This window comes from Lotus japonicus, chromosome 1 (genome assembly GCF_012489685.1).
Source record: "Lotus japonicus ecotype B-129 chromosome 1, LjGifu_v1.2".
NCBI lineage: Eukaryota > Viridiplantae > Streptophyta > Magnoliopsida > Fabales > Fabaceae > Lotus > Lotus japonicus.
Window position 1 is genome coordinate 100,237,094 of NC_080041.1, and position 26,239 is coordinate 100,263,332.

Sequence of the window (26,239 nt, forward strand, 5' to 3'; positions counted from 1 at the left end):
ATGATTCGAATAGGATGGTGCTTTTTGTAAGCAGCAATTGACAATTCAGTTTGGTTCTTTTTTAACACATAAAACACTTATAGCTATAATAGTTAAGTAGATGTCCCATACTTTACGGTTGGTAGCTACCTACCCCACATGTAGTTAAGTAGTTTCTTTTCATGCTTACGTGATGCGCTTTGATCTGTGTTTTTCTTCAATATGAGTTCAGAGGTAACCAACATTTTAAAGCCATTTTGTTTTCTTGTGTTTTTCTTCCTCTTTCTCAGCAACCAATTAACACCTCAAATAGGTTTTACATTTCCATTCAAAAATTATTCATTTTTCCACTTGTGCTTTTATTTTCCCCTGTTTTGTATTCTCAATTGAACGAGCTGCTACGAGTTTGATGAATTAAGGTGCTTAATTTGTAGTCAATTAGAGTGATGGTGATTTGGAGGGAGACCTTCAATAATTGGGGATTTAGGAAATTTGTATACTTGATGATGCACATAAAAAGGTTAAGTTGATGTGCTCATACTGTAATTGAATGAAGCATGATAATGCTCAAGTACCAGATCAGTGCAGGGGAGTGGGAGAAAGTGTGAGAGAGTGCTGGTTCCACATATTGCAGGTGTTCATTACATATTGAGGAACATAAAGCAATTAAACATTAATAAGTACTACATGGAAGTGTTCATTGACTTTATTCTTTAAGGTCCTGGCTATATATGTAACTAATTAATGCATGTCCAAGAGAGGACAGTGATTAATTAGCATTTGCCTTATTCTAACCATGCATATATGAGTCATTATTTTTAATTGGTACTATTCTTGCTTGCCAAGAGGCCACCAAGACCGGGCCAGTAAGAAAGGATAGGACGGACTCCACCCATGAGGTAGTCTTCATTTTTGCCTGGAGTAAACTTGATACGTGCATATTGCTCTCCTTTGAAGAGGTAAGCTTCATTGGTGATATGAGAAGCAAAAGCAGCTTCAATCCCGCTTTCAAAGATCGTGCCGGCCAAACAAGGCCACTCATTTTTAATGGTTTTGGGGTAACTCACGCTGATAGAAGCATAGTTTATACGAGCGTATTGGTCTCCTGTGAATATGTAAGCTTCATTGCTCACACTTGACCTGAATGCAGCATCGATCCTTTTCTCGAACACTGTACCCTTCAAGCAAGGAAACATGTCAGGGATTGACATAGGACCTCTGAGTATTTTGTCATCTGAGGAATGTGGAGCATAGTATATGTAGGCACACAGGTTTCCGGAGAAAATGTAGGCCTCGTTGCGATCAGTGTCAAAGGCGCATTCTATGCCATGTTCTCCAAATGGTGTGCCTTTAAGTGATTGAAAAGCAACAGAAATAGGATATGGCCCATTCAAAATTTTGTCATCAGTGGTTCCTGGAGCATAATCCAATAATACATACTGACCATTGTTCATGAATATGTAGGCTTCATTGTTCACAGATGAACGGAATGCAGCATTGACACGAACAGGAGCGATTGGAGACATGATCTTAATTTCTTATAGATATTGAAACAAGAGGGATTGATAGATGGATGAGTGTATGTTATTAAGCCCAACACCAAACAAGGATATATACACAGAGATCTAGAGAGAGAGGGAGAGAGAGATTACATATTCATGAACATACGTTATGGCTGATAGCGATAATAGTTAAGTAGATGTCCCATACGTTACGGCTGATAGCTACCTACTCCACATGTAGATTCTTTTCATGTTTACCTGTATCTTACACATGATATAATCATGTGTCATCCATGATTTACCTATATCTTACACATGATATAATCATGTTTGAACCGAAAACATCCACTAAAGCTAACTTGCGTAGTAAAAGTTTTTTCTCATCCACAAAAATAGTTAAAGGAAATTAAACATAACTGGTCGTGTGGAGTCGTTGGGGGGAATTGTCGTGTGAAATAGCATTTATTTGTATTAGTGTTAAAAGATGAAATAATGTATTAGTTTAGAGAGGTTTTCCATTTATTTGTCAGAACCTATTATGTTAATATACTTCATAAGGATTATTATATGCGTGTTTTGATAGATTCCTTTTTCATATTCTGTGTATTTGGATTGGAACTTATTGCTAAATCTTCATGAGAAGATGCTGATCTTCATGAGAAGCTGCTACTACGTCTTTCTTTTAAAGCAAGTTGTTTCGCTGACATGCTTTATTATCTGTGCAACAGTTCTTTATAGGGTATCCTGCTCCCATTGCTTACCATGGAGAAAGTGAAGATCTAAAATTTGAGGCAACTCTGGCTGCTGAACATAACACTCAGAGAGATAAAGGTGTTTATGTTGGTGTACAGGAGAAAGAAGATCATGAGGTTGATACTGAAGACGATGAGCTAGAAGATATTTGGAGGGAAATGTCAATGTCAGTAGAATGTTCTATATTATGATAAGTTTAACTTGTTTTCACAGTTCTATAAGAACAACTATCTTTGTCAATTCATTATATCTTCTACTAATTTTGTTCCTTCTTTTATGTCTTTTAATTTCACTTGTACTTCTACTAGGATGTTTCTATGAATCCTCCGCTTGAGGAAGAAGTTGAAAAAGATGCTGATTGTGATCATTCTTTTGTTTTAAAAGATAATATTGGTTATGTTTGTCGCGTCTATGGGGTCATTGACATTGTAGACAACACATTCTTGTGGTGAATGATAGGAGGATATGTATGGCATATTTCCCATCAGTGTTTAACTAATCAGGATGCTCTAGTACTTGATTTTGGTTTTCATCCCTGTTTAACTTTTATTATCTGAGGTTTGCAACTATGGCGGGACACTGTTTTGTTCCATTACTGTGCAGGTTATTTATGTATTTCCAGTTTCAATGTGCTTTATTCCTCTTCCTAAATGTAGATAAACTTTGTGCTACTCATTAGTCGTCAAGGGAAGGTCAGGCTGACAAAATGGTATTCACCTTACACTCATAATGTATTTGGTTTTCACAGTGGGAAGACTAAGGTTTAATATATGTATATCTGTTAGTTCTATTCAACACTTGTATTGTATTTTGCTTACAAACTGTTTGAAAAAAAATATGATAAAATTCATATTTGTTTAATTAAATGTGAAGTTTTGTTTATTTGCCAAATTTTTAGCTAACAAGCAGTGTTTACAGTATTATAAGGAATTCAAAGTTCAAACCTCCTAGGACGTTATCTAAGATGTCATGCTTTGGGGAGTAACCCGAATTTGCTTTAAAATCTCGAAATGGTGGGATTACGTATTAGCTGCTAATGGATGTATATATAAACTGATATAACATTGAGTTGTGGGCTGTTAATTTTGTAGACTCCGAATGATTGGCATGACCAAGAAGTTGATGTAGTAAATGAACCTTATAGACCAATATCTTCTGCGGCGATTTCTGGGAATGAAGTATCATCTAAATCTGAGATATATGTGCTTTCCTTTTGTTACTTTTTTGTTATTATTTATATTTTGTGAATGTGTCAAGGATGCACACCCGGTTCAGTTCTATCATGGGCTCACATAATGAATTTGTCACTACATAGGTTAAATTTTAATTTTTCTTGACATGTTTATTGTTGGTGTTATCTTTATCATATGCTTAGACTGATGAACTTCTGATAGATTTTCTTTTTTTTGATGGACTATATTTCAGAGGTTGCTCCTAAGCTTGTTCTTTAGTTTGTGGATGTTAAAGGGCTAAGAATTTCATATGTCAAGAGTCACCTTCAGGTTTCTATGTTTTTGTTCATTTTCACAAAAAAAATGATGTGTTTTCACTGAGACTGTTTCAGGATTGGTTCTGTCTTGTTTATTAGGGTTCTTTCTCTCTTTATCCAAACCAGATGTACAGGAACATGAGAGATTAATTGGTAAGACAATGCACTATAACCTTCTTTTACTGTAAAAGCACATAAACAAGCAGCTTTTGTTCTTATGATCATGGCTCGTCAATGCACGCCATGTTCCTTCTATCTGCTCTATGGGAATAGTAGCTGGATGTGAAAAATGAGTGGTCCTGATTCGGTTGTAGACTGATTAAGCCACTTAGAATCAATCATTTCCATAGAAACTAGCTCCTTGCTCTCATTGTAGCTCAGGGAAGCAGCAGGGGAATTAGCAAGTATTGTTGTAAAATATGGATATGGTGTTCTCTAGACATTTGCAGGAGTATAGTAGAGGTGAAAAAGTATTTATATAGTATTCTAGTTAGAAGTATTCGATTCACCAATCTGCAATTGTAATGACACTTTGGAAGCTCTTTTTGTGCATCAGGCTATTCTGAAGATGAAGAGCAGGCATGTTGCTGGGACCATCACAAAAAAGAAAAAGAGTGAGTGTTGTGTTGATTACTTTTGTCCCTCTCTCACCAATAATTTTAACAGCTGGATTTGTGAAAGTTATGCTCTTTAAAGCTGGAAAAATATCAAAAGGATTCTTCTTTAATCTTCAATTTCACACCCCTTCATGACATGAGCCAAGGGCAGCCATAACTTCTTCCTTCATGAGAAAAAAGCAACAACTAAACTGTAGGTGTTGTATTGTATGACTATGTAGTTCATATATTCATTTCCCCCTTCATAGAGTTTCAAATCTTTGATTTTTCTGGTAAATATTTTGATATTTTGATAAAAGATGTTAAGGTTGCCTTTTTTATTTGGTACTGCAGTTGAGGGCAAAGAAGAAGATCAAGGAAAATTTTCTAGTTGAAGGAATGAGTAGAGTGCTGTCATGGATTACTTTCTCATCGTTGTAGGAAATTGTTGTAATTTTGACTGGCTTAGTTACTCTTTTTGCTTTGTAAGTGAGTTCTTAATTATATGCAGAATGAATGTGTAATTGATTATACATATTCATTCTTTAATGTATACCCGAATTCTATTCTGTATTCTCATATAAATTTCCAGTTTAATTATATTTTATAATCAAATTTTTTTATGTTGAAGCTGGATATATTCAAGTTGATGCATTAGTTTTGACTATTTTGTAGGCTAAATGTGCAGTACCCTTTTACAGCACTTTTTTATTATCTCAAACGCTGTAGTATCTAGTCATGTTTAAAGGTTTTTAATACAAAAGCGCTTCAAAAGGTGTTTTATTAATTAAGACGCAAAAGCGCTTAAAGGACCTATTAAGGCACCGAGAGTTAAAGCGCTCCCAAAGCGCTTTAAAATGCAAACAAAGTGCTTTAAAAAGCCTTTTCTGGGATAGTAATTTTAATTGTTTTTAGTTAACGTGATTTATTTTAGAATTTATAAAATATATAGTTAATTTTAAGTTAAATAGTAATCCAAAATTTTTATGTGCTTAATGTCATCAATTACTCAATGTCATTATTCAATAATGTTTTAAACTAGACAGAACTTTCATAGTACAAAAGTGTCCTTTCGATAAAGCTTCCAAGTCATGTGCTCTTGGAATATGAGATGTGCACGTCATAGTAATCATGTGTGCTTTTGGTAGATTCACGGGCATGCTTTTAGAATAAATTGAAATAACATCAAAGTTTTTATGTGCTTAATGTCAATCAATTACTCAATGGTAAAGCTTTCATGTGTGTCGTCAAACTTAATTAAATTGCCAGCTTTGTGGGATAACTTTCAATCATGGTTGAACTGATGTTAGAGAACATAGCAACTCGCTATTCATTTCCTTGTTTCTTTGATGTGATGCAAGACTATTACTGATTTGAATGCATGTTTGGTGGATGCTGCATGAGCATTAAGCTTCCTTATTGTGTGTCTCCATTTACTCGAGAGAAATTTTAGTCTATGTAAGTGTGATAGAAAGATATAGTTAAAATCATATTCAGTGGGGAGGTAATAAGTTACTTTTTAGCACTTTCTCCCCAATTCCTAGCTCTACTACTGCAGAAAGTAAACCTTGAAATTGCAGCAGTACGTCTCAAACATTGGAGAATTAGGTGAGAGATCAACCATAAGTATGCCTGCGCAGTGTTAGAATGTGTGTGATTTTAGCGCAAAAGTATACCTGCAGCTGCACTGATTATCTTATTAAGCACTGCATCATCTACTTCAGTTCGCATGGCACATTTTAAGTTCATCTAGAATGATCCTTTTCTGTTGCTATCCAATGAATAATGACATTAAGTAATTGATGACATTAAGTTCATGCTTGTCAATGTACCAAAAGCACACATGATGACTATGACATGCAAGAGCACATGACTTTGAAGCTTTAGGGAAATGACACTTTTGTACTTTGAAAATTTTGCCTAGTCCAAAACATTATTGAATAATTATATTGAGTATGACACTTTTGTATTATGAAAGTTTTGTCTAGTCCAAAACATTATTGAATAGTGACATTAAGCATGACACTTTTGTACTATGAAAGTTTTGTCTAGTTCAAAATATTATTGAATATTGATATTGAGTATGACACTTTTGTACTATGAAAGTTTTGTCTAGTCCAAAACATTATTGAATAATGACATTGAGTAACTGATGATAGTAAGCACATAAAAACTTAAAAACTTTGTTGTTATTGATGACTATAACATGCACATGTCATATTCCAAGAGCACCTAGCTTGGAAGCTTTACCGAAAAGACACTTTTATACTATGGAAGTTTTGCCTAGTCCAAAACATTATTGAATAATGACATTGAGTAATTGATGACATTAAGCACAGAAAAACTTTGTTGTTATTTCATTTTTCCTTCTTTATTCTACAAGCATGCCCGTGAATGTACAAAAAACACACATGATGACTATGACATGCACATGTCAAGTTCCAAGAGCATATGACTTGAAAGTTTTACCGAAATCACACTTTTATCTAGTCAGTATAGTCTTGAAAAGTTATATTAAAGAGCATCATGTGGAAGTCCACTAGGCGCAGCTTACAAATAAATGTCAATCCACATAAGAAAAGGAAATTCCCTTATAAAACACCTTAATAATGAAATCAAAAGCTCAAGCACTTCATAAACCAAACCTATAAAACCATCAATGGAAGTTTTCTTTTAACATTTCTCCTCTAATCAAACTAGTTTTATGCTCTGTTTGTTTTTAGAGATTATGACAGGAAGGAAGTTGGTGGGATGGAAGTTAAGTGGCAAACAGTGTTTTCCATCCGTTTGCATGAGAGAGCAAAATGATGGGAAAGGAATAAATGCGTGTGGGCCCCACAAAAAAATTTCTCTCCAACAATGAGAAGAAAACTAACACATCACATTAATTTCCTTCTCTATCCTTCATGTTGTTGTGCATTGGGCAACATGTTCTAGAATTTGTTCAATTGAGTTATATTTTTTTTCTTGTTTCAACTACTGTTGTGCTTACTTTTTTGTTTTTCTTAAAAACATTAATAATATAGAAACAAAACAAAAATTCGTATTATAATAATAATTTTAAAAAATGCAGTTTATATTTTCAGTTTTATAGTTCAAAAGAAAAAAAATTAATTATTATAACTATAAAAATTATTTTCAAATTTTATATATATTATAATATTAAATATAATATACAACAAATAATAGTTTTATAACAACCATTTTGTATAGATTGAATATATATATATATATATATATTTATAAAAGAATAAAGTGGTAATTATATATCATACTTATTTATCGCACTCGTAAAATATATCTGTTTAAATCTCTGGGTTTGAGTGTTCAAATTTTAAGAGTTGCACTCTTAGTCTCTTATGCTTCGTTTGGATGTAGGAGGGGAAATGAAAGGAAGAATTTAAAAGAGAAAAAAAAAATAAGAAAAATGAGATAATATTCATGTTATTTGGATTGGGAGGAAAAAAACAGAGAAAGTCAAGCCAACAGCACCAACAGAACAAACCTGCCAGGCTATTGTGGTCCACACCAAAGTCCACATATAATAAGCTTCTCCCTTGTGAAAACCCTTCATTTCTTCGTGCAAACCGCGCCATTCCCCGCTCGCAAATAGACCTATTATGCAAGCACAAGTAGTGACGAGCAATGTGTATATTTGCATTTCCAAAACAACAACAAATATTTCCTTTTCCAGAACCTTCTCAAAGGACAGTTGCATCAGGGAAAGTATAAGAGAGTAAAGTGCAGAAGCTCCAAGGGTAACAAGGCGACCAACAATGTATTTCCCTTTGGATAAACTACATGGTTCATCTAAGTCTTCATTAGCAACAAGTAGGGAAGCAGATGAAGTGAGAACCACCGTAGAGTTTATAATCAAAGTAGTGAACTTCTGAGAATTGATGAAATAGGAGAAAACAACATTGAAAGCTATCTGGGAAGGACAAATCAGTGAATACGTAGAAGTAGAGAGGTATAAGAGTCCAGTGGAATATATCATGTTGTCAGCAACAATTAGAACTCTGAGAACAAAATATATCAAAACAAGAACTTTGATGGAAGGCGGAGAAGCCGAAGAAGTTGAAGCCTCGTGAGACGAATGAATATATCACTTACTAAAGCCGAAGCAAAGCTATGAAGCACCAATTCCGACACGACACGACACTGATACTCTGACATGGCTAATCTTCAAAAAGTAGGACTCTGGGACACTGCGTATATACATATATACATAAATATGTGTGTGTGCGCACATGCGTGCTATGTGTGCGCTACGTGCATGCTACATACATGTATGTAGATAAATAAATAGATAGATTTATTGACATTCTCAAAGATAATATAAGTTAGTCTCTTTATAAAGAAAACATGAAACCAATTTCTTAAACTTTAAGTGAGCTTTATAAAAATACTAAGAGGAACTATTTTACAAAGTGACAGCTTTGTCTAAAAGCACACATGATTACTATGACATGCACATGACATATTCCAAGAACACATGACTAGGAAGTTTTATCGAAATGACACTTTTGTACTATGAAAGTTTTGTCTAGTCCAAAACATTATTGAATAATGGCATTGAGTAATTGATGACATTAAGCATATAAAAACTTTGTTGTTATTTCATTTTTCTTTCTTTATTCTACAAGCATGTCCGTGAACTTACGAAAAGCACATATGATAACTATGACATACATATGTCATATTCCAAGAGCACATGGCTTGAAAGATTTACCGAAAGGACGCTTTTGTACGATGAACGCTTTGCCTAGCCCAAAACATTATTGAATAATGACATTGAGTAATTGATGACATTAAGCACATAAAAACTTTGTTGTTATTTCATTTTTCCTTCTTTATTCTACAAGCATGCCCGCGGCCGGAAAAGACAGATCTGAGAATTGCGTATATTGAGTGAGATGCCGCTTCAAAGATGCGAATGTACCAAAAGCATACATGATGACTATGACATGCAAATACCATGTTCTAAGAGCACATGACTTGAAGGCTTTGCCGAAAGGATACTTTTGTCTAGTCTATATAGTCTTGAAATATTTGGAATGAAACGAGCAGATAATTAAAGCCATTCTGAGACACCAACAACCTTTTTCATTCACTGAACGATATACAATTCAATATCCAAAGTGGCAACGAAGCTCATAGCCTAACTAACTCACTATTTCTTTAGGCCTGAAAGAGAAATAAAACCTAACACTAGCATATGCTAAATGAAGGATTTAAAGCCAAAAAGAAAATTGGTAGTTTGAGCTAACACATTTATTGACTGTTACCAATTTGAATATTCTCAACATGAAGAATCATCGTGTGACTTAGAAGCAACAGCTTGCGCACGTCTTGTCATTAAATCATCAATATAATTCTGATAGATATATGAAGCAAAACCCCAGATAGCCAAAAGCATGGAAATTATCTTCACCCCATTCATCTTATCATGAAAAACAATAACAGAAGCAATAGGAGTTACTACCAAAGAGACAGTACTGATAACATTGGAGTAGAGAGAAGACACTAGGAAAATCAAGCCAACAACACCAACAGAACAAACCTGCCATGCCACCGCAGTCCAAACCAAAGTCAACACGTAAGCAACTTCTCCCTTCTTAAAACCCTCCATTTCTCCATGCAAACTGTGCCATTCCCCACTCGCAAAGAGGCCTATGGTGGAAGCACAAGTGGCAACGAGCGATGTGTACATTTGCATTTCCAAAACAACAGAAAATGTTTCATTTTTCAGAACCTTATCAAAGGACAGTTGCATTAGGGAAAGTATAAGAGAGTAAAGTGCAGAAGCTCCAAGGGTAACAAGGAAACCAACAATGTATTTACCCTGGGATAAACCAGATGGTTTATCAGAGTCTTCATTAACAGCAAGGAGGGAAGCAGAAAAAGTGAGAACCACTGTCGAGTTTATAATCAAAGCGGTGAACTTTTGAGAATTGATGAAATAGGAGAAAACCGCATTAAAAGCTAACTGGGATGCACAAATCAGTGAATAAGTAGAAGCAGAGAGGTATAAGAGTCCAGTGGAGTACATCATATTGTCAGCAGCAATTAGGACTCCCAGAACAAAATATATCAAAACAATAACTTTGAAGGAAGGCGGAGCCGAAGAAGTTGAAGCCTCGCTAGACGAAGGAATTGCAAAGAATGGAATGAACAGGATTGGGAAGGCAGCAGTTTGGACTAAAGTAGCCATCCATTTACTATTTCCACCCTGGTCATAATAAAATCTTCCGAAAATAACCGCAGCGGAATTGCCTATAATAAGAAAGGCTATGCTGAGTGCCACTATAAACCACCACTGCCAACGCTTATACTTATCAAATGGTAATTCAGAACTTGGTCCAGCTAAGATCATCGGTTCTTCATTATCTGTAATTGGAAGAAACACTAAACTTAATATCATCTTTTAAGACTTTAAAAGTAACAACAAGAACATAAAAAGAAAAGTAAATGCAAGAAAGAAAAAGGAAAAAAGATACAGAAGCACTTAAATTCAATACATAAGCACAATAGTAAACCTATGCACATAGGTTAGGATTTGAATATAGGTATATACCAAGGTTCACTCACCATTCCATCATAATAGTATAAGTTTTGGTTAGGATATTATGATGGAAGGGTAAAGTTTCACCAGCATATACTTATTATGCTGGTATATAACAATATTGTTAATCACCATACCAAGGTGCATATTATGATGGAAGGGTAAAGTTTTGGATAAACAATATTTTGTCAATCCTATGTTTCGCTGAAAGTGAAACCCAAACCCAAACCACATTAAATGACTTGAAATTGGCTCTCAAATTATAATTTTTACCGGTAATGGCATCATATGTCACAAACACCAAGGAAAGATATTAAAGGACCTAACGTGGTTTTCATTGATTTGAGAAAGACATGATAAAGTATCCAAAGATGACTTAAAGAAGATTACAAATTGCTTATATTTGAATAATTAAATATATGTATCAGGGGACCATGGTCAGTGTCAGAACACAAGAAAGGAATATAGAGATTTCCCCAGGCACCAAAGTTCGATTTTGAGCTCTTATCGTTTTATGTTGGTTTTTGACATGATTACTAAATATATCTAAACGATGCCATGACGTTTATTTTCTTGCCTATGATATAGTTTTATTTGTATACTCAAGAGAATAAATAAATATGGTGAGATACCAAATATGAAGATAAGCCTTGAAAATGCATGGCTACCGCATAAGTACACAAGAATATATTGAATGCAAGTTTAAGAAGAGACATACAAGTTCTAACTCCGGTGAGACTTGGAATACATACGATACCATAAATCTCAAGCTTCAAGTAACTTGGGTTCATTATATAAAATGATAAAGAAATAGAGGGAAATGTTAATATTAGAATTTTACCAATGTGGATGAAATGAAAGAATGCTTTGATCGAAATATGCCATTCAAAAAGAATCACTTATCACTCAAGTTTAAAAGAATTTTTCTGCACTGTTATAAGACTTGCAATGTGGAATGAGACTGACTGTTTATTAGAAGTTACTTGCTGCTAGTTTGTTGTAAGTTGTACTGATTCAGTTTAGTTAGTGATTGTTAGATGTTTGGCTGTAACAACTTTTCATTCAGTTAATACAATAGATATTTTCTCTCTGTTCATATCACTCTCAATATGGTATGGGCAGTAAAACGCCAATAAGAAAGTAAACTTAGATTCAGAAAGATAAACATGCTATGATCAATAAGTATAATTAAGTGATTACATGAGATAAGATACGATTAGAAATATAACTATTAGAGAGAGATAAAGACGGGGAACTCCTATTGTAGAAAAGATGGTAGAGTCCTGTCTTAAATGGTTTGTTCATGTGCGGAAAAGACCTAAGGAAACACCGCTAATGAGAGTTTACCAAATGGAGGATAGCTGAGTAGTTAATGATAGAGGTTGACAGAGGAAAACTATATGCCAAAACATAGAGAGGTTTAGAAGTAAATGGTTTGCTGATAAACTATAGACCAAAACATTAAGAGGTGTTTAGAAGTAAAGGGTGACAAAAAAAACTATAAGTCAAGTCAGTAAGATGGACTTAGAGGTGTGAGCTCAACACATGACAGGGTACTATGCTATCATTTTGATTCACATAACTCGCCCCACCTAGCGTTTGTTTGGTTTGCCGTTCTTATGCGGTACATGAAAACTTCAACTGAAAACACGCAAAAGTGAAAGAAACTCTTGACTTCTGTTGGCTTAAATGCGCTTTCAAGTTGATCTCAAATTGAATCTAAACACACCTCTAGTTGGGGAAAATAAATGATTGTGTCGGTGATCGATCAATAACATTAATTTGGTCCTTACAAACAGTAAATTTTGAGCTATATTGATGTCAATTGCCAAACAAATCATCAGTGCATAAAGAACTCTTGACACTATAAAGAAAACCCTTCATAAAAAGAAATATTTAGTCCTTTATACTGATTTAGCAATCAATGATTAGAAAATAGCTTTAAAAAATGTATAACACCAGAATAAATTAAGAAAAAAGAAGATAAAAGGAAAGAAAACCTAACAACAATAATCCCAAGACTTCCAAAGTTCCAATAATCACCACAAACTATTCAACAGAGCAGAGAATTTAAGCCCTTCTGAGAGACCTTTTCATTCAACATCCAGAGTGGCCAAGAACCTCATAACCTAACTAGCTCACTATTTCTTTAAGCCTGAAAGAGAAATAGAATCTAAGACTAGCAGCTGCTCGCTGAAGGACTAATTAAAGCCAAAAAGATTACAAGGAAAGAAAGTACTTTGAGCAAAGACATTCGTTGATTGTTCCCAGTTTGAATATTCTCAACACGAAGAACCATTGCTTGACTTAGAAACAACAGCTTGCGTGCGTCTTGCCTTTAAATCATCAATATAATTCTGATAGATATAAGAGGCCAAACCCCAGATAGCCACAAGCATGGAAATTATCTTCACCCCATTCATCTTATCATGGAACACTATAACAGAAACAATAGGAGTTACTGTCAAGGAGACAGTACTGATAACATTGGAGTAGAGCGAAGACACTAGGAAAATCAAGCCAACAGCACCAACAGAACAAACCTGCCACGCTACTGCGGTCCACACCAAAGTCAACACATAAGAAGCTTCTCCCTTGTGAAAACCCTCCATTTCTCTGTGCAAACCGCGCCATTCCCCGCTTGCTAATAGGCCTATGGTGCAAGCACAAGTAGCGACGAGAGATGTGTATATTTGCATTTCCAAAACAATAGAAAATGTTTCCTTTTTCAGAACCTTCTCAAAGGACAGTTGCATTCGGCAAAGTATAAGAGAGTAAAGTGCAGAAGCTCTAAGGGTAACAAGGCAACCAACAATGTAACTCCCTTGGGATAAACCTGATGGTTCATCTGAGTCTTCATTAACAGCAAGTAGGGAAGCAGATAAAGTGAGAACCACTGTAGAGTTTATGATCAAAGCAGTGAACTTCTGAGAACTGATGAAATAGGAGAAAACCGCATTGAAAGCTAACTGGGAAGCACAAATCAGTGAATAAGTAGAAGCAGAGAGGTATAAGAGTCCAGTAGAGTACACCATATTGTCAGCAGCAATTAGGACTCCTAGAACAAAAGATATCAAAACAAGAACTTTGATGGAAGGTGGAGGAGCCGAAGAAGCTGAAGCCTCGCGAGACGAAGGAATTGAAAATAATGGAATGAGCAGGATTGGGAAGGCAGCAGTTTGGACTAAAGTAGCCATCCATTTACTACTTCCACCTTGTTCATAATAAAATCTTGCGAGGATAACCGCAGCTGATTCGCCTATAATAAGAAAGGTTATGCTGATTGCCACCATAAGCCACCACTGCCAACGCTTATACTTATCAAATGGTAATTCAGAACTTGTTACAGCTAAGATCACAGGTTCTTCTTTATCTGCAATTGAAAGCAGAAGTCTTCTTTATGTATTTTAAAATTAAACACAAGAACATCCAAAGAAAAGTAAGCACGTTTTGGCTATAGAGAAGCTTTCATGAGTAGCTTCTAGGTGCCAAAATTGATGTTGAGAAAAAATAAAAAACTGATTAAAACATGTTATTAAGAAAAAGGAAAAAATAAATGCAGAAGCATTTAAACTCAATACATAAGTACAACAATAATATTATACACATAGGTTAGGATTTGAATATAGGTATATATCAAGGTTCATTCACATGGAAGAAAGGTGATTTGGTATAACTTATACTTATTAAGTATGATGGAAGGCTAAAATTTTGATTAACAATATTATGTTTTGACCTTCGTTTGGATTGAGGGAAGAGGATGGAGTGGAATGGAATGGAAGAGAGGAGCAACAGAACCCTTGTTTGTTTTATTTAAAATTAAATGGAATGGAGTGAAACTCAATGTTACATGTTTCATCAAATACCACTCTTTTACTCAATTTTGTTACCCTAAATTTGGGAGGAATGGGATAGAGCACAAAACTGATCCTTTAATAAAATTATAAAAATACTAATTTGCCCTCTAATAAACCCCTTCTAAACTCTAGATTTTTGTGATAATCGTGATTATTTTCCCTTCCTGCTTTTCTACTTCTCGTTTTTGTGCTAAAGCTGAGGGCTGACTGAGAAGATGAAGAAGGTTTAGTGGATGGAGAGATGATGATAATGATGCATGCGACATTTTAAAGTAAGATGAGTTTGAGAAACTAAGTCTTCCTGTTTTGGAACGTGTGAACGGACATTGAAAAATGACACTTGCAGAAGCAGATCTTGCAGTTGAGATTTGAGAATGTATATATGGTTGAGGTGGTTTTCTAGGTCTCATGTAGCAAAGCATAAACAAACTTTGGCAGATTTTTTTAAAAAGGAGCCTAGGAGCTCGTACAAGAGTTTCAAGTAAAGTTGTTTACATTCTATTCTCTGTTTAGAGAGGCACCTTTGACATGTTTTAAGCTTATTCATGCAATTAGTGTTTTTAAACTAAGTATTTTAGATCTCTCAAAAAAAAACTAAGTATTTTAGGAATAAACAAATTAAACCGTTCGTTATCTAAACAATCACTACAAGAAAATTGCCATATACCAACAGCTGAAAACTGTTGGTAAAGGGTTTAAAACCGTGGGTATAACCCAAAAAACCTTTACCGACTAACAACTCATTCCGTAGACTTTGAGTCTCTATACCTACAAAAATATTTCCGTCGGTATATCTATTAGTGACGGTTAGGAATCCGTAGGAAAAATACTTTGAGATATACCTAGACTTCTCTACCGTGGGTATAGGTATTGGCACTACAAAAAAAATATGTTCTTTAGTGGCGGTTTTGACAGCTGCAATTACACAAGTTCTTGAAAACAACAGTCAATTGTGGTAATTAACAACATCAAGATAAAGTAAACAGATCATACATAAAAATATCTTAACAACAATTGCAGAAGTTCTTCAAAACTTGTGTAGTGGCAGAATAAATGCAAAAAATAGTTACATAGGAGTTTTTGTGTATCCCAATCACTCAAGCTATCAATTAATCCCACATTCAGAACAAGAAGTGTATTAAAATAATAGATGAGACAAACCCATAAGGTGGAAAGCTCAGGTCCATGACAACAAACTATCCAGATCTGCGACTTTAACTGCAATGCCTTCATCAAGGACTCAGCATGCCTCATTCACCACAAGAAAGAAGATCATCTCTATGATGTCCTTTTATGCTAAGCTAGTACATGCTTTTGTAATAATTGCCTGCATCTGTGACCTACAACGCAGCAAACACACAATCAAAATTCACTAAAATAACTGAAAACTAAGTAAAATAATGTCTGAAGTTTTCTCTCAGACATACAAACTTAATGCACTGCACATGAATGCCTCTAAAGGTTTGGGTATCACAGAGCAAAAGGTTTAAATGTTAATCTGAAAAGCTGCAAATATAATTGAAGAATTTAGTTGTGCCTCTTCTTTTCTCAACTTTCACAACAAGCACCTAAGAACAGGAAAAGATTCCATGAAACCAAAAAAAAGTGGACATCTATCCTTGACGCAAATATTGGATGCACAAAAGAACAAAGTAGCATAAATCAACAATCATGAAGCATAAATATCATTGAAGAAAAAATCAGACCTCAATGAGGTCTGCTGCCCCCTCTCCATCCCAAGCTATAGATTTGGCAAGAGATTGCATTACCTGGAAAGGAAAATTAAATCAAAACTTCACAATTAATGAAAAAAGATGACATTGAACAATAAATCAAAACAAAAGCCAAAACAAAAGCATATGAACAATTCTCATCCATTAAATACATAACTATTACTCCATTCATAGGATTTTGGGATTCAAACTTACCAATCTCTAGACTCAAGCAAAATAAGTAGAAAAATTGAAAGAAAACATAAGACAAAAATATGAAGATGTAATCTTTAGCATATATTGACAACATAATCAACAACTAGGTAGAAGATCAAACCTCTTAGTGTTCAATCGAAGACAGAATGAGGGAGAGGAGTGCGAGTGAATTTTCAAAACCGAAAAAAGTCTTCAACAATCACTTGCACCTCCTTCAACAACCCAGTTCACCCACCTCTGCCAACACACCAATCACTTTCACCTCTTTCAACTGTGCCTCTCAATTTGCAAACCTGCAACCACGTAAACAGGAGAAAAATTAATTAATTTCACAAGGAAAAAAAGAAGGAGCAGTAGTGTGGAGAAGCTGATAAGGAATTGTAGTTAGGTTTTAATCAATAGATGCAGAACAATTAAATCAAGCAATTAAACAGTAGCATTTTTCGAATTGGGGGATTAGGGTTTGCACAGTCATAACTTCCCTTTGTGGCTTTGCGACGTCCATGCTCTGATTCTTGTGCTCTTTTCGTTTCCCCATCTGCAATTAGGGTTGTCCGCCGTGAATCGGAGACCATGGCAGGATCCCGAGAGTAGCCTCTATGACTGGTGGTGGCGATGCGGCGTAAAGGTTGAGTGGATGCGGCGTAAAGGTTCCGTGATTCCGCGAGCAGATGAGAGCGTGACGAAGATGAAATTTGAGTGTCACGGCGAGCAGATGAGCGCGATAAAATTTAAGCGCAGGAAAAAGAGAATGAGAGTGTGAGGGTTTTCAAGTCTTAACTCTAATGAGGTTTCATGTCTGTTGAGTTTAGATTTTACTAAGACTTAAACTTATAGTGACAAGTTAATTTATTCGTCACTATATCATGGCTTTACCCACGGTGGAGCTTTCGTCAACAAAAGAATTAGCAACGGAAACAAGTAATCGAGAGTATATGATACTTATACCCACGGTTTATAATATGTCCGTAGGTATATGAAGCTTATACCCACATTTTTATATTTTGTCACTAAAACCTATAGTGACAAATTAAGATTTTTGTTAGTATATAGTGTCTATACTCATGGTTTAAGTTTCGTCACTAAGTATTTTAGGAATAAACAAATTAAACCGTTCGTTATCTAAACAATAGAGTGGTAAATTTATTCCATTTCATCATATAATGTACAAATAATGGAAAATAAATTTTATTTCGTTCCATATCATTCCGTTATGTTCCATTCCATTCCGTTCCTATGTTTCATTAATCCAAATATACTTGTGTAAATAAAAAGACAATCCAATGTTTCGCAGAAAGTAAAACCCAAATTATAAGATCCTCTGTAGATTTTTCATGACATTAAGTGACTTGAAATTAGTTCTCAAATAATAATTTTTTTCTTGTAATGACCATCTATAGATGTTTTAAAAAGATTTAGAATTGCTTACATTAAGAATAATAAAGAATTTGGTTCTAAGTGAACTCACTTTAGAATATAAAGTAAACATCACAATCATTGATTGAGTTTAATGGTTCTGTTACTTACTTTCCTCTATAAAATGAGTCATCTCACTTTAACGTAGGCGGATCCGAATGACTAATGATAAGAAACTCTCTTTCAAAAAAAATGATAGGAAACTCAGTAAAAAACCAATAATAAAGTGAACTTAGTTAGATAATAAACATGCAGCATGCTATGATCGAAAAGTGATTAAAAAGACATTCATACATACACTTAACAATCACTAAAGATAAAAAAAAATTGGTGACAATCCGAACTACCCAAGACATGAAATTTCAAAAACACAGAGCAACCAGACCATACAACCAAAACAATAAAAATTGAAGGCATAACCAAACCATATAAATGAAGCTCTAGAGAGAGTGACATGTTGTTGAGAAGCTTTTGGCCCTCGAACACTCCAAGAAGGAATATTAAGAGTGAGAGAAGTGCAGAAGTGACCTGAAATGAATCGAATAGGATGGTGCTTTTTGTAAGCAGCAATTGGCAATTCAGTTTGGTTCTTTTTTAACACATAAAGCACTTATAGCTATAATAGTTAAGTAGATGTCCCATACTTTACGGTTGGTAGCTACCTACCCCACATGTAGTTAAGTAGTTTCTTTTCATGCTTACGTGATGCGCTTTGATCTGTGTTTTTCTTCAATATGAGTTCAGAGGTAACCAACATTTTAAAGCCATTTTGTTTTCTTGTGTTTTTCTTCCTCTTTCTCAGCAACCAATTAACACCTCAAATAGGTTTTACATTTCCATTCAAAAATTATTCATTTTTCTTCGGGTACGGTACCCGGTACGGGTACGGTATTGGGTACGCGGTACGTGATTTTTGAAAAAACACGGGTACGGGTACGTTAGATATATGTATATTTTTTAAATATAATATATAATAAAATATACATAATATTTAAATATAAATAAATTATGCAAAAAAAAGGCAAAACGTCGTCGTTTTGAGCCACGAAAAAAAAATAAAGGCCAAAACGACATCGTTTTGAGCCAGGGAAAAAAAAAAGGCAAAACATCGTCGTTTTGAGCCCGGAACCATTTTTTTTTTTTGGAACGGGTAGGTACTGGGTTCGTACCCACAGCGTATGCATACCGGGTACGTACCCGGTACGGGTACGCGGCCAAAACAGCCGTACCCATGCATCACAGTTTTTCCACTTGTGCTTTTATTTTCCCCTGTTTTGTATTCTCAATTGAACGAGTTGCTACGAGTTTGATGAATTATGGTGCTTAAATTTGTAGTCAATTATGGTGATTTGGAGGGAGACCTTCAATAAATGGGGATTTAGGAAATTTGTATACCTGATGATGCACATAAAAAGGTTACGTTGATGTGTTCATATTATAATTGAATGAAGCATGATAATGCTCAAGTACCAGATCAATGCAGGGGAGTGGGAGAAAGTGTGAGAGAGTGCTGGTTCCACACATTGCAGGTGTTCATTACATATTAAGGAACATAAAGCAATTAAACATTAATAAGTACTACATGGAAGTGTTTATTGACTTTATTCTTCATTTTTGCCTGGAGTAAACTTGATACGTGCATATTGCTCTCCTTTGAAGAGGTAAGCTTCATTGGTGATATGAGAAGCAAAAGCAGCTTCAATCCCGCTTTCAAAGATCGTGCCGGCCAAACAAGGCACTCATTTTTAATGGTTTTGGGGTAACTCACGCTGATAGAAGCATAGTTTATACGAGCGTATTGGTCTCCTGTGAATATGTAAGCTTCATTGCTCACACTTGACCTGAATGCAGCATCGATCCTTTTCTCGAACACTGTACCCTTCAAGCAAGGAAACATGTCAGGGATTGACATGGGACCTCTGAGTATTTTGTCATCTGAGGAATGTGGAGCATAGTCTATGTAGGCACACAGGTTTCCGGAGAAGATGTAGGCCTCGTTGCGATCAGTGTCAAAGGCGCATTCTATGCCATGTTCTCCAAATGGTGTGCCTTTAAGTGATTGAAAAGCAACAGAAATAGGATATGGCCCATTCAAAATTTTGTCATCAGTGGATCCTGGAGCATAATCCAATAATACGTTCATGAATATGAAGGCTTCATTGTTCACAGATGAACGGAATGCAGCATTGACACGAACAGGAGCGATTGGAGACATGATCTTAATTTCTTATAGATATTGAAACAAGAGGGATTGATAGATGGATGAGTGTATGTTATTAAGCCCAACACCAAACAAGGATATATATACACAGAGATCTAGAGAGAGAGGGAGAGAGAGATTACATATTCATGAACATACGTTATGGCTGATAGCGATAATAGTTAAGTAGATGTCCCATACGTTACGGCTGATAGCTACCTACTCCACATGTAGATTCTTTTCATGTTTACCTGTATCTTATACATGATATAATCATGTTTGAACCGAAAACATCCACTAAAGCCAACTTGCGTAGTAAAGGTTTTTTCTCATCCACAAAAATAGTTAAAGGAAATTAAACATAACTGGTCGTGTGGAGTCGTTGGGGGAAATTGTCGTGTGAAATAGCATTTATTTGTATTAGTGTTAAAAGATGAAATAATGTATTAGTTTAGAGAGGTTTTCCATTTATTTGTCAGAACCTATTATGTTAATATCTATAATCTATCTATCTATCTATAATCTATATCTATAATCTATATAAAAGCAAAGTTTTGCAGCCTTAGGGGGGAAAAAGTCATTCAACAATTTATTACACATCAAATTAATTTTTAACATGGGTATTTTAGTAAAGATGCACATTATTCTCCTACAATTGAATCTTGGCCATTCATATCTTTGTTGCAACGCTGCTTCAGATTTGCTGCTCATTTTTCTTCCACTATTTTGCTCTTATGGGTTTCTCATTCTTCAACGCTTCAGGTTTCTCAGTCCGTTCATATCTTCCGCTACCTTTTACTTCCCCCTTAACCTAGCAGCGCCGCTACTCACATGAGAGAGATTTGAACTCTACGATCTGGGGTGGTGCCCCGTGGTGACCTGAGGCCAAGCTCCTTCACAACCTGAGATGGATCCTTCTGCAAAGCGATTCAAACCACGGAGGTTGCAGGGTATGGTGAGAGGAACACACAGAGGCTGGGAGCTCTGATCTTCAATCCTGTAAGAACAATCTTCTCATCCCTTCTCCTTTCAACCCATTTTCTTCTATGCCTTCCTCACGTCCTTCTGTAATTTTCACGTTTTTGTTACAAATTTGGACTTTTGTATTCCAGAATTCCTAACGTTTTCATTTTTGATGTCTGATTTGCAGCAGGGCGCAGGCTGCGATCCTCAATCTTCAATCCAGTAAGAACACTCTTCTCATCTCTTCTCCCTACTTTCTTTTTCCCACCTTCTCCTTCCGGCCCATTTTCTTCTATGCCTTCCTTTCGAAGTTCTCGAATTTTCATCAAGACTTCATTCACGTTTTTCTTTATTAGAACATAAAGATAAAGGGATTGACGATAAGGGCTTTCATTATTGTCCATCCAATTTCTATTCATTGTATACTTCCTCCATGTGCCTCTTTCTTTTATTGTTTCTAATCTTCTTTGGTATGAAACTGTTTCAGGTCCATTTTGTTCGTGCTTTGAGTAGAAGGTAATGGTTTTAATCTTCATTAATCGTTATTCATTTCTTCCCTGAGTATTTCCTGCTTCCAAATTTTACATCGTTTCTTATTTCATGAAAAACTATGCCTTAATTGATTGTCTTAGAATGAATTCAGTATTTCTACTGATTGTCTTGATTGCCCAAGTTAGCATCTCAATCCTTAATCATTCTTCGCTGATTTTAGTTTATACCTAGACAAGATCTGTTCTTAAGAAGACATAAATTTTTCGTCTTCTTTCTTCTTTGTTTGTGTGTGATTCATTATGGGCACTGAATTTTGGTCATGTCTCCTAGGTTTCATTCCGTTTCTCTTCCTCTTCGTCTCCTTTCTCTTCTCTCTGTCTATTTATGCCTCTATTCTCCATTTCTTTCATTCAATTTAGATTGAATCATGGTTTTTAAATTATAATTATTTGTTAATGAATTTGCTGCTTTGAATTATTATTATCTCAACTGAAAGACTCACTCTTTAGATTTCAATTTTGCAGGGGATGCTGCCTTCAAATATCAAAGAAACATCCAAAGAATCAAGGCGCAGAGATGTGAGCATTTCCTATATACATGTGTGTGTTCCCCCTTTGCTATTGCAGAATTCTGGGCGTATGGGATCCAGGTAAGCACTACTCCTAACAGAATTATTAATTTCATGTAAATGTTCCATATAAATTTGATAAATGATAACAAGGTGTTATTTACATATGCATACCCCTGTGTCATGTGGTTAGCAATCAGGCCAACACTCTTAGAATGATTTTGTGTTTTTACAGTTGAGTTTTTTATTTGAGTTTTTAGTTTTTTTCTTTTTTTTTATAATTTTGGACATGAGAAAGTTAGGGTCTGTGGCTAAGTTGTGTTACATTGCATCTTGATGTTCATTCGAGAGAACTGGTGAAGGGGCAGAGGCTTAGTGAGCGTGGGGAAATTATTCTCTTCTATAAGGTAACCTCCCAATCTGCATTATTGTGTGTCTTTTAAGATTTTTATTTCCATCTTGGTTTAATTGGTGTAGAATTATTTTAGTTCATTCTCATTATATGCTTCACTTTGATGCTTATTCAAGAAAATTGTCTATATAAAATGACAATCACTATATAATTAAGTAATTGTTATTTCATGAATTATTACTCTACAGTTTCATTTCTTCCATAACGGCTGATTTCAATCTTGCCAAATTACAAGTTATTTTCATTGAATTGTTTTTATGATAGTTAATATAGCAAAGAAGCCTTTGATAGCTTAGGCAGTTTCAAACGGCATTACTTTTTATAATAATTGCCAATAAGTGGCATTCCTTTTAAGTATCTTACATTAATAGGTATTTGCATCAACATTTGTATTGCTATTTTGGCATTTTATTTATTTATTAAGTCGTTACTTTGTGGGTATTTTGGCATCTTAGTGTTTATTAGAAAATTTTGTGTGACCTACACCAGTATTTTGGCATCTGAGTGTTTATAATCATTCAAGTTAGCGAAACTAATGCACGGCCTAATACCTATTTTCTGTGCACAGTTTAATTACCTATGTTATTGGTTGTGTAGGCTGAACCTAAAACAGATGAAGTATATGATCAGACAACTTTGCTTCCTGAAGCAGATGTGAGTGCGCTCTGACTTCTGCCATTGGATTGATTGGCGCATCGATTGAGGAACTACACCCGAGAGCTAAGAATCATAGTAAGAGAGTCCTACTGCTGACCTTATTTTAAAATCTTTTATAATCTTATTTCAGTTTGAAGCATCATTTACTAATTATAGAACTTGATCCACATTGTCAATTTCCCTCCCAGACAGAGATTGTGGTATCGCATCATAAATTTTTTTCTTTTCTCACTAGCTTTTCTTCTTTGCAGATATTGTTTCTGCAACCACAACTTTTCTTTTTGCAGATATTATGTCTGCAATTGATCTCATCCCTTTGTTGCTTCAATATTCTATAAATGCTTCTCCTGGATGTTCCCAGTTGCATTGTTTTGGATTCTCTTTGATTCTACATGCTTGGATGATCAAGTAGCCAATTAAGGTTTGAATCTTATCTTGGTGTCTTCAATCCATACCATATTTTTCAACAGTGATGTAATTAGAGTAAATGAAACTCCTATACTTTATCCCTTTTTTCCTCATTATGCTTGCACATGCTCTTGACTTGCTTTTTGCTATGATTCCTAAATTCGTTAATTTGCTTTCAGAAAATGTTACTATACAACATACAATATGGTCTTAGTAGAGAGTGGAATGGAGGAATGTGCTACCCTGAATTTATGAGTTGTATCACTACCAAGAATGGTTATTTATTTTCAAGTTAGAGGGAAGAAAATAGGAATCACATAGCCATGTTGTTGGATTTTTATTTTGTTTTTGACATTCATATTAAGCATATGCATGATGCATCTGAATTTTAACATAGTGATAAAGCTAATGAATGAAAGATTAAAAAAGCACATGATAGTAGCTTCTTGGTTTTGATTGAATATGTTTATGTTTATTTTTATTTTCGTAATTCCAAGAATCAAGTCTCAAATCTAAATGCTAACTGTTGCAAGGTTTTGGATTCTCTAATTCTGCATGCTTGGTAGAATGAGTAGGAAATTAAGGTGGTGAATCTTATCTTGGAGTCTTAAATTGATATCACAACCAGCTATATTTTTCAACAATGTGATTCAAGTGTATCATCTTATCCGAACTAAAGACAGATGTTCTCAGGAATGAAAAAAGTAGGAGTAACGAAGAAGATAAATGAGAATGTATATGAGAATTCTTACTAAATGTACAAGTTGCTGCATTGTTGTCTCCCACCAAGGTATGAATCGTCTGTCTTTTTACTTTTTTCACCTTTGTTATTTCTTTCCTCTTTCACTCCCATTCCATGTTAATGTTTTTTTTTTTTTGCCTTCTTTGAAGTTTTATTTTTCTGCCTATGCATTCCCAAGACTATTCACAAGTACAATGCTTATAAGGATGTTGGTCTTTCTACTTACTGATTATATGAATTAGAATTATGTGAGCAGAGAGAGAAGGCTGGGACAGAAAAATGCTAAAATGAGTTATTTTAGATTGCAAGAACGTCAATCTTTCCAGAACAAGAAAGTAAAGTTCTCAGCCAGCAGAGGCAACATCAAAGTGAAGGACAAGAAAGTAGTGGACAGAAAGATTCATATGCTAATCAACCTCTGATCAATTGTATCAAGTGAAATGCATTTAGAAACTGTACAGGTTATTGTTGTTGATTCTCAAGAGGATGATAGTACGGATAATTGAAGCGCATAAGCTTTGTTGAGTTCAACACTACAGGTTTTGGTTAAAATCTGATGGCTAGAATGGTATATGTGGAGGGAGAAGGATTATGGAAAAATTGTCAAGGCATGGCACTGCCCATTAAGGTTATCCAAAGGCCTATGTCACTTGATTTAGGAGTGCAATTCTCTAGCAGCCCTGATGAGCCAGCCACTGAGGGAGCTGTGATCAAGTCTTCAAGAATTGGTGCTTTTGAAAACATACCAAAGAATTTGGATCAAAGATGATGGCTAAGACAGTAGGTAGAGAATCATAATGTAATTACACCATTGAGTGTTGTTAGGCTACCGAAGTCATGACTCATGAGGACTAGGCTCCAAAAGTTAATTTAGATTTCTCTGTTTTTTGCTCCTTTCTAATTGTATATTGGCCTAAGATTATGATTCACCTTTGTAGTTTAGCTTTAGCACGCATTTTCTAACAATGGAATTCACTATGTTAAAATGTTATATTTTCTTGCGTCTATAAACATCTCTTTAAAAAAGGGAATGTTATTTGAGAAGTATCTTTCTAGGGATTTTACTTAAATATGTTGTTTAAATTGGCATTGAAGATGTTCCGTTGCTAATGGAAATAGCAAAGGAACACTGAGGATGAAAAAGTTATAATGAATTGTAAGAGAACAACAATGGAATGATACTTGGGGAGCGGTTGATAATTCGGCCAGTTGCTGAATTTAGGAGAGGGAGATAGCATTGGCTTTTGCTCTAAGGGTGACGCATTGAACTTTATGTGATAGTGACTAGGTCTCATTCGGTTAATGTTAGAAACATTCTTTTTGTGCCTTTTAAAATTCTAAATTAAAACTATAAAAAATTAACCCACTATACTAATTATTATGACAATAATAGTTCTTAAGTTTATTCTTAATGTAAATGTTTCACTTGAAAAAAAATTAAAAATATGAAAACTTACTCAGTGTCTTTTTTTCTCAATCGGAAAACTATATTTAATGTCTTTTATTAGCTCATATATATTAATCTCATATTAATTTGTTTGATAAAAAATCAAATTAAATAATGGAAGTGCAAAAGTTTTAAAGAGCAATTTATATACACACCACATGTAAGGTAAATAGTTGTAGAAGAAAGAGTTAGTGAAAAGTTGTTTTTGGCATTGATATAAAATTTAATGGTAAAACCTGTAACGTTAATTTTAAGGATTAATACT

The 26,239-nt window shown here is 34.8% G+C and overlaps 5 protein-coding genes and 1 long non-coding RNA gene across 17 annotated transcripts; 1 reads left to right on the forward strand and 5 right to left on the reverse strand.

Moving 5' to 3' along the window:
• Positions 1-470: 470 nt before the first annotated feature.
• LOC130714776 (albumin-2-like) lies at positions 471-1,505 on the reverse strand. The gene has a single exon (XM_057564726.1). The coding sequence runs from the start codon at positions 1,503-1,505 to the stop codon at positions 798-800; it is 708 nt and encodes a 235-aa protein (XP_057420709.1). The 3' UTR covers positions 471-797.
• Positions 1,506-6,431: 4,926 nt separating this feature from the next.
• Positions 6,432-8,409, reverse strand: LOC130714786 (probable purine permease 11; the record flags this gene model as incomplete). The annotated part of the gene is made up of 2 exons (XM_057564737.1): positions 6,432-6,462; positions 7,787-8,409. Coding segments are annotated over 2 exons (654 nt in total), but the record flags the coding sequence as incomplete, so codon positions are not given.
• A 1,010-nt stretch (positions 8,410-9,419) lies between these two features.
• On the reverse strand, positions 9,420-10,710 carry LOC130732325 (probable purine permease 11). Its single transcript, XM_057584395.1, has one exon. The coding sequence runs from the start codon at positions 10,693-10,695 to the stop codon at positions 9,622-9,624; it is 1,074 nt and encodes a 357-aa protein (XP_057440378.1). The 5' UTR covers positions 10,696-10,710; the 3' UTR covers positions 9,420-9,621.
• A 2,138-nt stretch (positions 10,711-12,848) lies between these two features.
• LOC130728391 (probable purine permease 11) lies at positions 12,849-17,475 on the reverse strand. 2 transcript variants are annotated; one of them, XM_057579852.1, is made up of 4 exons: positions 16,791-17,475; positions 16,448-16,510; positions 15,903-16,074; positions 12,849-14,257 (listed from the first exon to the last, which is right to left on the reverse strand). In XM_057579852.1, the coding sequence occupies exons 3-4, from the start codon at positions 15,904-15,906 to the stop codon at positions 13,167-13,169; spliced, it is 1,095 nt and encodes a 364-aa protein (XP_057435835.1). In that variant the 5' UTR covers positions 15,907-16,074; positions 16,448-16,510; positions 16,791-17,475; the 3' UTR covers positions 12,849-13,166. The 2 variants fall into 2 exon arrangements, with proteins under 2 accessions (XP_057435835.1, XP_057435834.1); XM_057579851.1 differs by having other exon boundaries at positions 15,903-16,081.
• Positions 17,476-19,649: 2,174 nt separating this feature from the next.
• On the reverse strand, positions 19,650-20,300 carry LOC130714797 (albumin-2-like). Its single transcript, XM_057564748.1, is given in 2 exon segments — positions 19,650-19,826; positions 19,829-20,300. Coding segments are annotated over 2 exon segments (612 nt in total). The 3' UTR covers positions 19,650-19,686.
• A 659-nt stretch (positions 20,301-20,959) lies between these two features.
• LOC130728392 (uncharacterized) lies at positions 20,960-25,518 on the forward strand. Of its 11 annotated transcripts, none has more exons than XR_009015660.1 (8): positions 20,964-21,284; positions 21,436-21,470; positions 21,736-21,764; positions 22,265-22,715; positions 23,318-23,452; positions 23,629-23,798; positions 24,465-24,575; positions 24,677-25,518. It is a non-coding gene; the product is annotated as an uncharacterized LOC130728392 (long non-coding RNA). The 11 variants fall into 11 exon arrangements; XR_009015658.1 differs by having other exon boundaries at positions 20,965-21,284; positions 24,479-24,575; XR_009015654.1 differs by having other exon boundaries at positions 20,960-21,284; positions 23,629-24,575.
• Positions 25,519-26,239: the final 721 nt, after the last annotated feature.

Coding starts and splice junctions, on each gene's coding strand:
- LOC130714776 (XM_057564726.1), bottom strand. CDS start 1,505: ATGTCTCCAATCGCTCCTGTTCGTGTCAATGCTGCATTCCGTTCATCT.
- LOC130732325 (XM_057584395.1), bottom strand. CDS start 10,695: ATGATCTTAGCTGGACCAAGTTCTGAATTACCATTTGATAAGTATAAG.